We start from the raw sequence: 16,492 nt of genomic DNA on the forward strand, positions 1-16,492 counted from the left end.
TCAAAATTGAGTTCAAGATCAGGGCTGGTATGTTTTAAACTGCAACAGCCAAGATGAATGACAAATGGAAGATCCAGTCTTCACTGCTCCCCCTGGGGTCAAGCCTCAGCCCCCCCCCCATGCCCCCTCCCCTGGCCTGTCTCCCTCTCAGCAGAGGTTTCCAGGTGAGCGTGGAAATGCCCTGCCCAGGTCTGCCTTCAAGGAAGGACTTGTTCCCCAGTGCAGACTGCCATTGGCAAACTCTGTCTGGCCTGCCTTAAATTCAGAGAGGTGTTTCAACGCCTGTCAGAACCCTCAAGGCAGCCCACGGCAGGGGAGGAGGAAGGAAGCAAGGGACTGCAACTTCTGCCTGGAAGGAACACTGACTGCTCTCCTCCCTCCTGAGTGCCCTGCTGTCCTGGCCAAGTCTCTTCACGTCTGCGCGTCACTTCACATTTCAATACTCTGTTTCTCCTATGAAGACACCCAGGAGCATATGGGACCTAGAGGGCTGAATTCCAAGGCCACGTTCTCTACACACTAAAACCTGCCATGTGTTTCCTCAGTGTTGTGTTTTGGAGTCTCTTTTGGATTATAAGCTCCTCAAAGGGGGAGATACCATCTTACAGACCTGACTTAACCTTGAGAAGGAGGGCACATGTTAGCATGTAATAATCGTCTACGAAATGAGTGGGATATTTAGGTAATTTTAGAAGTAAATCTGAGAGATAAAGCCACAGACGTGCTTCTCAGAATGAAGAACCCGTGTGGCAGCAAAAAGAAATAAAATTGTCTTCTTTAAAAAAAAAAAAAAAAAGAGTGTGAAGTTTTAAAAAAGAAGTAAAATCCCCATTAACCAAAAAAAAAAAAAAAAAGACACTGAATGTTGATTGTAGTGTATTGATAACTAGAGAAAGGAAAATAACTATGAGTTTTCTTATCTTTAATTAACACAAACAGAAATCAATCGGGGGCGCATGTGCAGGAATGGATATTAAGGGTGGGGAAGATGTGGGTGGATTCGGCTGAATCTATTGATATGGGCCTCTAAGCAGAGATTCTGCTTTAGAGGTTGTAGCTCAAGAAGAAAGGTGCCAAGTTGTTTTGATGAAAAGGTGGTTCACCACGAGGAAGTTGGAAACACCTGAACTCACTGGGGTTAACATAGAGGAAGGGATTCAATGACTTAGGGAATCCAGGACTTACTCCAGTGCCCCACCCCCAACTCTCAGGCCTTTGGCCTCAGACAAAATTATACCATCAGGCTTCTTGGTTCTGGGGCTTTCAGACTGGGACTGAGCCACACATTGGCATCTCAGAGCCTCCCTATTGCTGACAGCCTCTTGGAGTCATGGAACTTCTCAGACCCCATAATTATGTGAGCCAGTTCCCCTAATTAATCCTCTCAGATGTCTATCATCTATCTATCTATCTATCTATCTATCTATCTATCATCTATCTATCTATCATCCCCTATTGATTGTCTCTCTGTAGAAACAGGTTCACAAATATACAACACTTTCCCAGGTTCACATAGCACAGCAAATATAATTGTCAGGATTAACTAATAAAATGTGACTTACATTCCAACTTCCCTTTCAGCCCTATCCCAGTCTTTATAAACCAGAGGTGGCTGTTTTCTATCTCTGAAGTTGTTTACGGATCATCTTATCTAAGAAAGGGTTGATAAAGAGTACTCCAGACACTATTCTTTGCCCTTGGCTTCATTCAACTGATTCTTGATTCTTCATCGGTCTCTCAACTTCACAGGCAAGTACAAAGACAAGAAATCAAGTTAGGTAGTTTCAATTTATTGCACAATTACTAGCAGTTGAGGCTACATAAGGAGATCATGAGTACGCTAATAATTCATTATACTATGCTTCAATGAGAGAGACAGTGGTTATGGAGCAAAGAATAAAGGCTAGAAGAAGAGATGCATATTAGGGAATCTTTACAGAGAAGTTGTTGAAATTTAGAATGATCACTGGGGCCATGGAAAGGTGAGGAGCATGCCAGCCGTGTGCCCCTGGTGGGTGTGTGGCAAAAGAGAGGGGCCTGAGCCCTACACTGACTTCTCAGTGACTCACAGGGCTCCTCCACTTAGGCTTAAGACAGGACTGACTCTTTCCTTCTTTTAGAAATAAAAACAGCAACAAAACCATGTGCTTAACTTAATTTTTCTTTACTCTCTTCTACTCAGTCCCCCGCTTATTGCCCAATAACCCCCACACACACCTCACGGCCTCTCTCTCCAAATACCTTTACAAATGTTTCACTCCTCTACTCTTCACACCCCTAGATGGAATGCCTCTGTGTCTTTTGCATTCATTTATTTTGCTATTTTCTCTTTCCCATCTCTTCGCATACCTGGAGTCTATATGTCACTGTGAACTTCTCCCAAACTTGCATGTTCCCCCTCTAAGTGTGAGTTATTTTCTCTTTGCTTCACTTTTATCTACATTGGGATACCTGATATCCTCTGTTTCTCGGGCACTTTTTTTTTTTAAACTAATTCTTACGTCTTCTAGATTTTAACATTATTTTTTTCCCTCGTATTATAAGCATATAAAGTTTAACTTGGCTTTCCTTCATCTCAAAATAACTCTTAAGAGCATTAACCTAATAACGAACTCCCTTGTAATTAAACTAAACCTCTATCACCAAATTGTGTTGGACGCCATCAGGCCTTTCCACTGCACTTCCCTCAAGATGCAAGTCTAAAACTGAGCTTCCCCTCGGCTATCTGTGAGCCTCATTCAAACCTCATATTTCTGAACTCCTAATATTTTTTTTTCCAAAATGACTAGGTGTTCTCCTTTCATCTTAGACTCAAACACTTAATGTATTAGTCAAACCCTTGCTTGCTTAACTTTATTCTTTAACTTGTTAGTAAGATCTACTAGTTTATTTAGGTAGATCTTTTGCTACGTGTTTTAGATATGATCACTTCTCTCCATGACCACTCATTTCAATTCACACCTTCGTTATTCTTCCTTCATCACAAATGCCTTACGAAATGTTCTTTCCACTTACAGGTTTCCTGTTTTTACCTGTCCATCTCACCAGATGCTGGTAGCTGAATAAACTCCCCACTACCTCTTCACCAAACACTGTTGAACTACACTGTATCAGTGAATGAACTGGTGATTCAGGCAATATACTGTTATAAAACTAGTGTTTTTGCAAAAATGTGTTGTCATTGAGGGAGAGTAGTATATTTGGATATAGAAAACTGCATATCATGTAAGTCATATAAGTATATGGATGTGCATACAGGTGGACAGGTGCATATCATACATAACTATAGCTATAAGGAACTCTAAAAATAACTAAGAACTAAATATCACCAAACTGTCCAAGTTTAGCTCAACTCTCAGTCCAGCTTCCTCTTTTTCCATCTTTGCAGAGTTATACAGTAAAAGTCCAGGGATTTTATGTTGGCTTCCCAGAGTGATCACTTGGAGATCAAGACACAAAATAAGCAAAGTATCTACAAATGGGGGTGATGGTATTTAGTTGATCAGAAATAATAAAAACAAAATATTGTCATTTGAAGGACAAATCTAACATAAAATGTTAGAAAGACCATGCTGAGAATAGAAATTTTGCCTTTTAAAGGTTTTGGCTTTCTGGACGTTGTAAATCAAAACGTTCTGGGCATATGACTCTTAGGAACTCGTGGGAGAAGATGTTTCTATTTTTTCTTCCAACTCACTGTAAATTGGTGAATAAATGTTTAATTCTTCATAGAGTCGATCATCTGGAATCTGAAAAGGGAAGAATCATTGCAAATCAATCACTAAGAACTGTCCATTTCTAGAAGCCCTATTCTAGAGGCTCACCTCCATTCCTCCTGTCCTCCCAAATCTCCCTTCCCCTCCTCCTCCTCCTCCTCCTCCTCTCCTTCCTCCTCCTCCTCTTCTCCTTCTCCTTCTTCTCTCTCCATTCTAACTATTCCCTCCCTTTCCAGAAAACCACACCACATTGGCTGCCCAACTGGACCCAAAAGAAATCACGTGAGTCAACAACAAGTCTGTGAGATTATTGCCGTGTCTAAGCTCTGGTACACCTGCCGTCCTATCTGTCTTTGGGGTAAAGTGTTTTTAAAAGGTGGCCAGACTTGAATGCATCAGGAAGGTGGATAGACAGAATGCTTCATCTGGCAGATTTGATTGTGCATCAGTATGGCTGATTCCCACCAAAGGTGGAACTCACGGAGGGGTGAGTCAAGCAGTAGTGCAGGTGAAATCATGAATTAGGACATAAAACGTAAGGCTCTGGAGCAGTGAAAGGGGGAAAGTCAAGAAAAAAGAAAAAAAAGCAGGGACAACTTTAAGGATTTTCTTCTAGAACAAAAATTAAGACATGCTGTCTGCACATCCATCTGCCATGCTTAACACATTTGAGGTAGCTAAAATTTCTAAAATTATAAAGATCCTATTTCCCAAGCCCTATTTCATAAGATATTTGCTAGTTCTGAGTGTAAAATGAGATTTAAAACATAATGTTTGAAAACAAAAATCAGTGAAATTTTGAAAAACAATCTGGAAACCCCACTCCCCCCCACCCCCCAAAAAAAACCTCAGCACCTATTTTTAAGGGATAAATCAAATTACTTAGCCTGTTGTTCAGGATTTCATGTTAAGCTTCTACGTACCTTATTTCTTTTGAATTCTTCTCCAATCCCATAGATTGTGAGTGACACCGCACTGCACAACCCCAGGATGGTGAGAAACAGCATCATTGCCACAATTTCCTGTTGAACAACAGCCCAAAAGATGGCCATGTGACAGGTGTCCCAAGAGTTCATTCCCTCATAGCAGCCCCTCTCTTTCACCTCCTTGGACATAATAATCATCTTTTGCAAAGTGACACATACGTGGGAAAACCAGGAGGCAGACAGTTTCGACCTTGAGGAATCTGACCAGGGATGGGGAGAGGGGCAGGCAGCCTCTCCTTGGAGTGCATGTGCCTGAAGAACATTCCCTCCTGAGACAGAGGTTCCCCCAAAAGGACTGTGTTCACGGGAAAGGAGAAGAGGTTTCCTGCTAGGATGGGCACCCTGAATCTCAGACTTTTCCCAAGAAATACTTACAGTGGTAAAAGAAGCCACGAAGCAGCCGTCATCCTCATGAAGGTTCTCACACTGGCTGATATAAACCCAGTTGTTGCCCAGGTTGAGGATCAGGATGACGATGCCTGCTCCTCCAGCTATGCTGCTGACCGTGTTTGCTCCCAGTCTTCCTCGCACCTGGTGACCAAGAGGCCATTCAATCCTGGGCCTGCACCTGCCAGCACATTCAATGCACTGACCTGCATTTTCAGAGCTGGTTGTGTCCAGTAAACTCTGCTTGGTTCAAGTTCTCAGTTAAAGGGGGAAATCTTAAAAAATGTCATCATTGCTTAATAAGCAGCTATTACTTTCTTGCTGGCACGGTTTTCAACAAGAGCAGCACAAGGGGTAGGGATGGAGCTCAGTGGTGGAGCATAAGGCCCAGCTGGGTTCAATCCTCAGCACAACAAATAAACAAACACGAAGGCATGAAGGCACATGGCCTATCCTCAAATAGTCCTCTTAATTAGAAGCTAATTATCTATTTGAGCATATGACTATGCTTAAATATTCATAATATATAGTATGTGGGACTTAAAAAAACACAACTAATGTCAAGGCAATTAGACTTCCCTGTATGTTTCCAATCATTATATCCAATGTTTGTTACAAAAAGCTTTCCAACACAAAATAGACTGGGGGAAAAAAATCACATAGCCACACTCACTATAAGACTGCAGCTGAATAAGCACCAAAAAAAAAAAAAAAAAAATAACCCAATCAATAAATGGGCCAAGGACCTGAAAAGACACTTCTCAGAAAAGGATATGCAACCAATCAATAAATATATGAAAAAATGTTCATCATCACTAGCAATTAGAGAAATGCAAATCAAAACTACTCTAAGATTTCATCTCACTCCAGTCAGAATGGCAGCTATTATGCATACAAACAACAACAAGTGTTGGCAAGGATGTGGGGGAAAAGGCACACTCATACATTGCTGGTGGGCTGCAAATTTGTACAGTCAATATGGAAAGCAGTATGGAGATTTCTTGAAAAACTGGGAATGGAACCACCATTTGAGCCAGCTATCCCTCTCCTTGGTCTATAGTCAAAGGATTTTAAAACAACATACTACAGGGACACAGCCACATCAATGTTTATAGCAGCACAATTCACAATAGCTAAACTGTAGAACCAATCTAGATGCCCTTCAGTAGATGAATGGATAAAAAAAAATGTGGCATATATACACAATGGAATATTACTCAACAATAAAAGAGAATAAAATCATGGTATTTGCAGGTAAATGGATGGAGTTGGAGAAGATAATGCTAAGTGAAGTTAACCAATCCCAAAAAAACAAATGCTGAATGTTTTCTCTGATATAAGAAGGCTGATTCATAGTGGGGTAGAGAAGAGGAGCATGGGAGGAATAGACAGACTATAGATAGGGTGGGGGTGGGGTGGGGAAGGGAGGGGCAGGGGGTTAACAAGGATGGTGGAATGTGATGTACATCATTATCCAAAGTACATGTATGAGACACGAATTGGTGTGAACATAATTTATATACAATCAGAGATATGAAAAAATGTGCTGTATATGTGTAACAAGAATTGTAATGCATTCTGTTGTCATTTATTTTTTAAAAATCAATTAAAAATTTTTTAAAGACTGCAGCTGAAGATGAATATCCCTCAAGATCCTACAATTCCATTTTTCTTACCTTCCCAGGGATTAATAAAGACAGGGTTGCAACTCACCAGATGAATTCCATTTTTCTTTTCAGATATAATTGATAAGAGTCCAGAGATAGCAAACTGTCCAAAAGGAAAAGGCAAATAAAAACATGAGTCTCTGCTCTCTACACTGTCCCTTTCCTCCCATCTCTAAAGTAAAGTTTTGAGTACTCTATAAAGCTACCTCTTCATGTTTCACTTGAGACCAATATTTCTTTATTCTTATTTCCTATAAAGTGCTTCTCAGAATTAAACATGTATATGAATCCTGCGTGTCTTGGCATAATATAGGTTCCTATTTGTTAGGTCCCTGGTGCAGCATGAGACTCTTCATTTTTACCTGGCTTCCAGGTAAGGTTGACTTTGACAGTTCATGGGTCACTCTTAGAGCAGCAGCAATCTGATGCATGAGAGCTGTTATAAACACGATCCTCATTTTATTGCAATTTGTGTGTGTGTGTGCATTCTCTGTGTTGCACGACAGCTCCCATGCATCTGTGGCACCTCTGGCTCCAGAGTCTGGTGTGCATCCACCAGGCTCATAATGACTATGAAATGTGCATGAGGAAAGGCTTGGCAAAAACATAAATGGAGAGCACAAATTCAAAACAGTCTCTAGAAGATCTCAGATTGTTTATGGGTTGGCCCACACTTAATGAGCTAAATGTTTGCAATGCAAAGACATTGGAGAGAAATTTCAAATAATATATGGGAGAGGTTCAAGGTGATTCTTGAACAAGGATCTGAGTACTGTGGATTTAGCAGAGTGTCAAGCCAATGTGATATTTTTTAGGGTTAACATATATCCTTGTGAACATACCAACACATTCTGGTGTTGATGCAAAAAACAACATAAATAATTGCACAATAGTTATGTGAAGTGAAGGAAGATAGAAAAGAGAACATACTGTAAGATTTCAGTTACATAAAACGCTAGAAGGTGCCAATTTAGTTACAGGTATAGAAAGAAGATCAGTGAGTCCTTGAGGGCGGGTGGAGAGAGAATAAAGGCAGGCAGGGAGGGGTTCTAGAGAAGCCCAAGGAAACTTTTGGATATGATAGATGTGCTCATTATATTCATGTGCTGACATTTTTTTTATGTGCTGACATTTTAATGTGTATCTATGAGTCAAACATCAAATTCTAAATATCAATCTATTGTTCATCAATTATACCTCAATCAAGTTATATATCCTTGTGATCTCATTCAACCATCAATTTTATGGACAATCTATTGATTAAAAGAAATGCAATGAGAAAGTGCTCAAAAGGATTCCTAGGGCGTAGTAGAAGTTCATCAGATACCTGCTAATCTTCTTTACTCTTCCGCAATCTCCCCCCACCCACCACCACCTTCATAAAGATAACTTTTTAAATTATTTTTAAATGGAAAGATAAAATTATAGGTAGTCATTGTAAGATCTTATTGATGAATAGTGTTAGGGGTATTTTCCAGGAATTGAATTTTGGAAGTTTGGGTTCAATTTCTATTAACTAAAAGTCCCTGGACAAGTCATTTAACTTTTATTAGGTTCTGATCTGATAAAAGTATGTTAAAGGTTTAGAACACAGTTAAATATAATAAGATTCCTTTATTGTCATAGTTAGTGAGCACTATATGAAAAAGTGCTTTGAAAACTGCAAATACATGTATCTATAGTGCACATATATGTGAATAATTATATTATCTTAATATAATAGATAAGTAAGTAGTTATAAAGAAAATAAAATCTGTTCAATTGTTATTTAATAATTGTTATTTAAATTAGTTGTCATTTTAAAATTGTTATTTCAATAACAATTATAAATATATACTCACAAGTACTGCTCCCCAAAATGGGTAACCTGCTTTAATTGATGAAAATATTTCTTCATCAAAGTCTGACATTTCAAGTACAGAGCAGACAATTATTCCACAACAAAGGCATATGGCACCAATCAGAATCTGTGTTACCTAGAGAAAAATGAAGTTTTATGAAGTTGGAAGATATTTTTCCAGAATTGGATTCATGTTCTTGTAATTAGATCAAATATGGGAAATTGCTTTGGTATCTTAGATGGTCCTGAGAGGGAGTCCAAATGTGAGATTCTTCAGTCATCCCCTGGCCACTGTAAGAGCTGAACTGATAGAAGAACAGCCTACAGTGTGAATGGCCAAAGCATGTTTCATATCTTTATTTATGGTGGACATCAGCAATTATTCTTTCCAAGTAAAGACAGCGGTTATAATAGTGAATCCTTCATGCCTATCAGTCATTCTTGTCCCCCTAATTTAAAGTCTTCATGAGGGAATGCTTCTGTCCTCCAAGAGGGCCCAACTATCTTCAACTCTTCATCTACCAGGATTTCTTAGAAGACCTCTCACTCCTCATGAACCCAAGTGAGAAATCATTCCATGGAACCAAATTCTCTTTCCTAGAGCCAAACCTTACTCATGCTGAGACTTCTCTACTCACCCCCAGGAATTGCAGCTCTCTCTTCAAAAATGTCAGCCATGTCTTTGGTGGGGGGGGTGCAGTCGGTGTCCCCAGCTGGGGAAGATCACCAGGAGACACTTCCAAGACCTCAATTTCAGGCGCACTGTAAAATTTAACAGAAATTCGGTCGTCAGGAAATTCTCTAACTCCCTGTACAAAGTCTTTCACTGACAGAAAGCAGAGTTTCATTTATGTACTTTTCAAAACAACCCTGCAATTGAAAATTTTTAAAATTTTATCATTAGTATTTAATTTTAAATATTTTTGTTTAATTTTTTTATTTATATATGACAGCAGAATGCATTACAATTCTTACTATATAGAGAGAGCACAATTTTTCATATCTCTGTTTATATACATAGTATATTCACACCAATCTTCATTGTAATGATTAAAACATGAAGGCTCAGATGATCCAAGTACCTCATCAAGAAAACTTAAACATTATCTGCATGATCAGATGAAATAATATAGGACAAAAATCATGCCAAGTATTTTCATTCTTAATCCAGGTTTACTGTTAAACTCTTTCCCATTTATCTATGTTTATAAGTAAAACTGAAAACAATCAAACACATATGTTTACTTTGCATTCCATAGTTCTTGTACCATAGAAATGCACCTGAATGTTTTTTGTTTGTTTGCTTTGTTATTATTTCGTTCATGACATACAAAAAACTTCCTGTGCACTGAGGAGAGTAAAGATAGTGGCTTTGACTGGCAAAACATCTGTAATTCCAGCAGCTCTGGAGGCTGAGGCAGGAGGATCCCCAAGTTCAAAGCCAGCCTCAGCAAAAGTGAGGCACTAAGCAACTCAGTGAGACCCTGTCTCTAAATAAAATACAAAGTAGTGCTAGGAATGTGGTTCCATGGTTAAGTACCCCTGAGTTCAATCCCTGGTACCAAAAAAAAATGGCTTTGAATGCTTTATTGGAACTCTATTCCTATTTTCCTCTTCAGAGCAGGACATCACAGTTGAAGGTTCACAAAGGCCAACCACGGAGGAGGTCATTTTGTAAATCTGCTGTCCCCAGCACATGTCAGGCACAGAGGCAAGAGACCTACATAAGTAGTCAAACTCTCCTGTCCTATACCCAAACCATGAGGCTCTTGTGTTAGAAAACCAACCCGTCACTCCCAGTTCACAAGCTGAGCGAGAACCCACCCATCAGAAAAGAAGCCCTGGAAAAGTAAAGCAAACAGTGTCCCTAAACCCAGTGTGTCAATCAAACCAGGTGAATCCATGCATGAGCCCACGAAAAAGCTTCTATCTGACCAGCACAGTGACCTTCTCTAACCCAATGAGTGATACTAGAAAGGAATAATAACCTTTGCTTACCTGGAAGGCTCCTGTGGGTTTGGAAGAGCCAGATCTGCTCTGCTCATATTTTCTGGGTCCATTTTTTCATGAACTACGCTTCCCAGGAAACAATCAAACACATATGTGTGTTGTCACATGGAGGCATGGTGGACTTCCTCTGACTTGTGGCCTTGAGAGGCAGTTAAAACAGCTCAACTCCAAACACCGATGATTATCTCCAACCCCAGCCATTTGTCAAACAGATAAGTTTCCCAGCTGATCATGACCCACGGGGTGGGTCTTCTTAGAATGGAAATAAACTTGAGAATTCTGGTGAAGAAGAAATATATAAAATGAGGAAATTTGACATTTCTGGATCAGAATTCTCCTAGGATTTATAGAACCTAAAAGGGAAATATTTTAGTGGGAGTTGAGAAGGTGCAAGAGAATTGTAGAACAGAAAGAGGCGTGGCTTTTTTCGGGAGTTTTCTCCAGTTGTGTCTCTGTCAGAAGTCCTCTAGTTACACCTTCGAAAAGGCCATCTTCCCTGTTTAATGCACACTTGGTTTCATGTGCAGGTTCAAGGCCAAAGCAGTGTGTGTGTCTGAATCTTCAGATCTGTCTCTCTAACTTCACTATCTGTTCTGTCTCTCTCTTGTGTTTTTTGACAGTGTTTATATAATTGTCCACAGCAAGTAGTCTTGGAAACCACCTGCTGGACAGGTAGAGTTCTAACTCCTGTGAACCATGCTTAGTCGAATGTGACAGCTAAGAAGTTGTCACACTGAAGACTCCACGGCCTCCTAAACCATTAGACTATGCTGTTCAGAGCTTTGCAATGGTGAGACTGTGCCAATGGAAACTTGAACTTGATTTAGAAGTCCCATGAGCCAGTCTAAATAGTGTGGGACTAAGCCACATGCCTACATTAGGAGGGTAGAGCCAAACCAACACACTCATTCTATACTATACCTAGCCACACCAGAGAAAAGCTGCAAGGGAAATTCATAAAAGGTATGTATTTCTTATATTTCAGGTTAATTATAGGCATAGCCTTGAGTGGCTTTTAATAAACTGCAAGAGACTACCCATTACATCCCGATCACCTGTGCTGTTCTGCTGGGGTGTGGCAAAACTTCTCAAGGGAACGAAGATATTTGCATGAACAGACTCTAAAGGACATATTGGCACCTCTTTCCTAACAACATATTACTGACCCAGGGTCCATCTTTCCACCATGTCTGCAGGAATGGTGGACCTAACAAATATGCTACTTGAATTAAGAAATAAACCTTATTCACTTATACATTTATCACTTATACGTGGACAGTGCTCCATGCCAGGCACTGATGTTATCACTGAGCAGCACATAGGCAGGCCGTGGCTCCAGCCCCATCTAACCCACAATCTAGCAGAGGAGAACAAAGATAAATGATGTAATATAACCCAATAGGTCAGAGGTTAGGGACTGTTGGAACAGGGAGGAGGGTATAAGAGCTCTGTCTGACGGGGAGATGGAGATCCGGGGAAGGAATTCCCAGGGAATTCCTCGAGCCCAGACTTAAACTGAAAGACTCAGGAGTTTCATTTGCTTGCCTCAGTGAAATCACCCACATCTGTTGGGGAAAGTCCTGAAATCGGTTATTTATGGTGTATCCTATTTATGCGCTACAAATAATCGGGAATCAGATTTGAGGGATGGAAACAAATTGAGAATTGTCTTTGTGTTGGGACACGATGCTACTCTGAGAATTTTCAACAGAACCTTGCAAAATGTGAATCAGAAGCTGATAGGTAACTTAGGACCTCCCAGTTGTTTCATATCCCAATTTTAGCAGCACCTTCATCTTGTCCCTGGGATGCCCATCGCCTTCTGTGCCCACACATTGGATCCCCACAGTTATGGTCTTTCACCTTTCTGGGCAGTGAATATTGAAACACAGGACAAAAATGACTTTTCTTTTTCTTTGGGTTGGGGCAAAATTATCAAGATGAGTTTTAACCATACCTCTGCCTGAACGGAAGAGATAATCGAGCTAACCTTCCTCCCGCCATCTCTCTCTCCTCCTCTGGCATAAGCTTTGCACACGCCTTCTCCCCAGTCTCCATCTCTGGCTCACTCATTTGACGACCACTGTCTTCTTTGCTCAGTTACTTATGCCCTAGATTTATTTCCCCAAACTCAAATGAAATTTGCTTTCAGATCTCACATGAACATTTTTTTCTCAAATCAAATGCTCAATTTACTTACAATAAATGTGCATTGCTTTGCATGTTATAATTTGTAAGTAATACTAGCTCTTAGAGAGTATTTTCAGATGCTCCCAAAGGAACCAATTTCTGTCCCTCTTACTCTCTCTTCTTTGTCCTTCCCTCCATCTTTTCCTTCTTGTCTCTCAGTCTCATTTCTACATAGCAAGGCCAAGTCTGGTTTAATCAATACAGTTCAGAGACTAAGGGAGCCAGAGACCAACACCAATCTCCAATGTCCCATGGATAACAACATGGTTACAAAAATAAAAAAGATGAGAAAATGTTGTTTCACAAAATGATAAATTATTATTAAAGACATAGTGCCATGTGCAAACTTGAAGTAAAACCTTTTGTCTCTTCATTATAGGGTAAGATTCACATAGACCAGCTCCTTGAATCTTTGTGTAATTGGAGTTTATTAACTGTTGTAGCCTGTGTGACCAATTAACACAGTGATTGTCCAATTCATGTGAATTCTTATTGAGTCATACCCATCCCATCTTCCAAAATGATGCTTTTCAGAAAGAAATAACAAGCATCTAATATATTTGTTTTCTTGTGAATAAGAACACCTGCTCGATGGGGAGAGGATTATAAAACAGAATTGCAGGCAAGGTGTAGACCTTAGCTGTCCTAGTACCATCATGAATGATAACCGTGTTAGCTTTCTTAATCCGTTCTTTCTCCCTCCCCCCATCATCCTAATACAGTTAGATCTGAAGGTCTGGTCAAATCCATATATTTTCAAGATAATTCCAAAACCTTTAAACAACTTATTAGCTTGTTTTTAAAAGCACATCATTTAATCTTAGATTATTGTTTCTATTAATACCCAGAGGAAAGAAATACATGATGTTAAAATAACAAATAGCATGTATTAATTTTATAGGATGGTCAGTAGCTGTTGACAAACTAAAGACCTGTGTAATTTTTTTTCAGTTTCTTTATTAAAAACTTCTTTCTTCTATCCTTATGAAACTTTTACATACAGCAAACATCCAAAATATTTCTTTTTAAATTTTTTTTCACATATTTCCTAATCATCTATCTCTTCTTTCTTCTGGGAGAACTTTCCATTATTTACCTTCTAAAGTCTTCTTGATTTTTCTTTTTTAATGTTTGTTATAATTTTCAAAAGTTTGTTCTCTGTTCCTATTTTCTTAACTACAGGCCTGATTTCCAGGTTCTAATAATATGACTTCTTCTTCTACCTTTCAATGAAGCCTCCGTTGTTGAAGACTGGACAAGAGCTTCCCACTCTTCAGCCTTACCTGCTCCAGTGGCACAATGTGTCTCATTCCCTTTAGAACTTCCGAGGCGGGAATTTGCACTTGACTTTCCTTCTCTCCACTCATTAATTTAGACATCTTTCATTTAATTTCACTTTTAAACATCCACTTGCACCAAAGATAAAGATTTAGTTTCTTTTTTAAAATTTATTTATTTATTCTCATTTGTTATACATGACAGCAGAACACTTTTCAATTCATAGTACACATACAGAGCACGGTTTTGCATATCTCTTTTTGTACACAAAGTAGTGTCACATCATTTGTGTCTTCATACATGCACTTGGGATAATGATGGGCATCTTATTCCACCATCTTTCCTACTCCTATGCCCTCTCCCTTCCCCTCCCTCCCCTTTGCCCTATCTGAAGTTCCTCCATTCCTCCCATGCCACCCCCATTCCCCATTATGGATCAGCATCCACATATCAGAGAAAACATTTGGCCTTTGGTTTTGGGGGATTGGCTTACTTCACTTTGCATTATATTCTCCAACTCCATCCATTTACCTGCAAATACCATGATTTTATTCTCTTTTATTGCTGAGTAATATTCCACTGTGTATATATACCACATTTTCTTTATCCATTCATCTATTGAAGGGCATCTAGGTTGGTTCCACAATTTAGCTATTGTGAAATGTGTTTCTATAAACATTGATGTGACTGTGTCCCTGTAGTATGCTGTTTTTAAGTCCTTTGGGCATAAACCAAGGAGTGGGATAGCTGGGTCAAATATTGTAGTTCCATTTCAAGTTTTCCAAGGAATCTCCATATTGCTTTCCATATTGGCTGCACCATTTTGCAGTCCCACCAGCAATGTATGAGTGTGCCTTTTTATCCACATCCTCACCAACACTTATAGTTGTTTGTATTCTCAATAGCTGACTGGAGTGAGAGAAATCTTAGAGTAGTTTTGATTTGCATTTCTCTAATTACTAGAGATGTTGAATATTTTTTCTTATATTTGTTGACTGATTATATATCATAATCTGAGAAATGTCTGTTTGGCTCCTTGGCCCTTTTGATTGGGTTATTTATTTATTGGTGTTAAGTTTTTTGAGTTCTTTATATATCTTAGAGATTAGTGCTCTATCTGATGTGTGTGTGGTAAAAAAAATTTGCTCCCATTCTGTAGGCTCTCTCTTCACCTCACTGACTGTTTATTTTGCTGATAAGAAGTTTTTCTGTTTCTTGTCCAGTTTGATTTGTTGATGCAATTTCAGGAAAGAGAAAAAAATCATCCTTATTCTGTCATCTAATATGGAGAAGCTTTAGTGAAGTATTAATAAAAGAAACTTAGAGCAGTAAAAAAATGAGTACATATATTTTTCAAAGAAGTTTCAAAGAAAAGAAAAATCGCTTAAAAAAGGAAAGAAACAACTGTATGTTCACTGAATGAATTCACTCAAAAAATGAGAGAAAAGAGGAAAAGGTAGTGTAAATCATACATATATATGCATATGTACATTTACATATATATATATGTACATACATATATATATATGACTTTTTTCTAATTGAAGGACAATAATCTATATTTAAGTATCTCTCAAGCATCTACAAATATAAGAGAATAAATTTACATATGGTGTCATGTTGCCATAAAAATTTTTAAATTTAAGTAATAAAGATCCTTAAAACTTTCACAGAGTAGAAAATATGTCATATCATAAGGAAATAAATGGACATGACTCAGATACTTTTCCACAGCCTGAGTTAGAAAAAAATAATTCTAAATTATATGTTTCAATATAGAGTTAAATTACCAATCTCAATTAAATTAACCAAAACTTAAATTATCAATCAGGTGTTGATTTAGAATAAATAATACTGAAAATTTTTAAGCCAAATTTTACCCCTCCCATTGTTAGGTATGTTTTGGAAACACTGGAAAGCAAGCTGGCAGAGGAATGCATGGAGTCCACACAATGTCCACTGTTGGGCTCCTTTACAATCTAAGTGCTGCCTGGACTTGCTGCTCACACTTTCTGTTAGTGTCCCCCAGTCTACCTCTTTGTCTGACATCCACACCACTTGACTAAAACTGATCACGTCCAGATCAAAAGAGCTCTCATCAAATCCAGTGACCAACACTCAGACCTTGCCGAGCTCAACCTCTCAAGATCATCTCTCCTTTTAACTCCATTTTCATTAGGTTCCCCAAAAACATTCTACCCAATGTTCTTTCTACCTTATGAACTGATCTTCTCCAGCCCCTGAGCTGGTTCCTCCATCTTCTGCTGACCTTGGTATTTTATCTTCCCCTGCCCTCTGGCTAAAAGATGATTCTTGGCTTCTATGTCTTTCCTAACTACACTCACTCACAAGGGATCCCATTCATTCCCTTAGTTTTATACACTGTCTCCATACTGATGATATATCAGCTTTTGCATT

The 16,492-nt window shown here is 38.9% G+C and overlaps 1 protein-coding gene across 1 annotated transcript; it reads right to left on the reverse strand.

The window, feature by feature from the left end:
* Positions 1-1,769: 1,769 nt before the first annotated feature.
* On the reverse strand, positions 1,770-10,726 carry Ms4a2 (membrane spanning 4-domains A2). The gene is made up of 7 exons (XM_027944634.2): positions 10,595-10,726; positions 9,235-9,358; positions 8,598-8,732; positions 6,803-6,859; positions 5,078-5,233; positions 4,640-4,738; positions 1,770-3,749 (listed from the first exon to the last, which is right to left on the reverse strand). The coding sequence occupies exons 1-7, from the start codon at positions 10,654-10,656 to the stop codon at positions 3,651-3,653; spliced, it is 732 nt and encodes a 243-aa protein (XP_027800435.2). The 5' UTR covers positions 10,657-10,726; the 3' UTR covers positions 1,770-3,650.
* Positions 10,727-16,492: the final 5,766 nt, after the last annotated feature.

Source organism: Marmota flaviventris, chromosome 9 (genome assembly GCF_047511675.1).
Source record: "Marmota flaviventris isolate mMarFla1 chromosome 9, mMarFla1.hap1, whole genome shotgun sequence".
Taxonomy (NCBI): domain Eukaryota; kingdom Metazoa; phylum Chordata; class Mammalia; order Rodentia; family Sciuridae; genus Marmota; species Marmota flaviventris.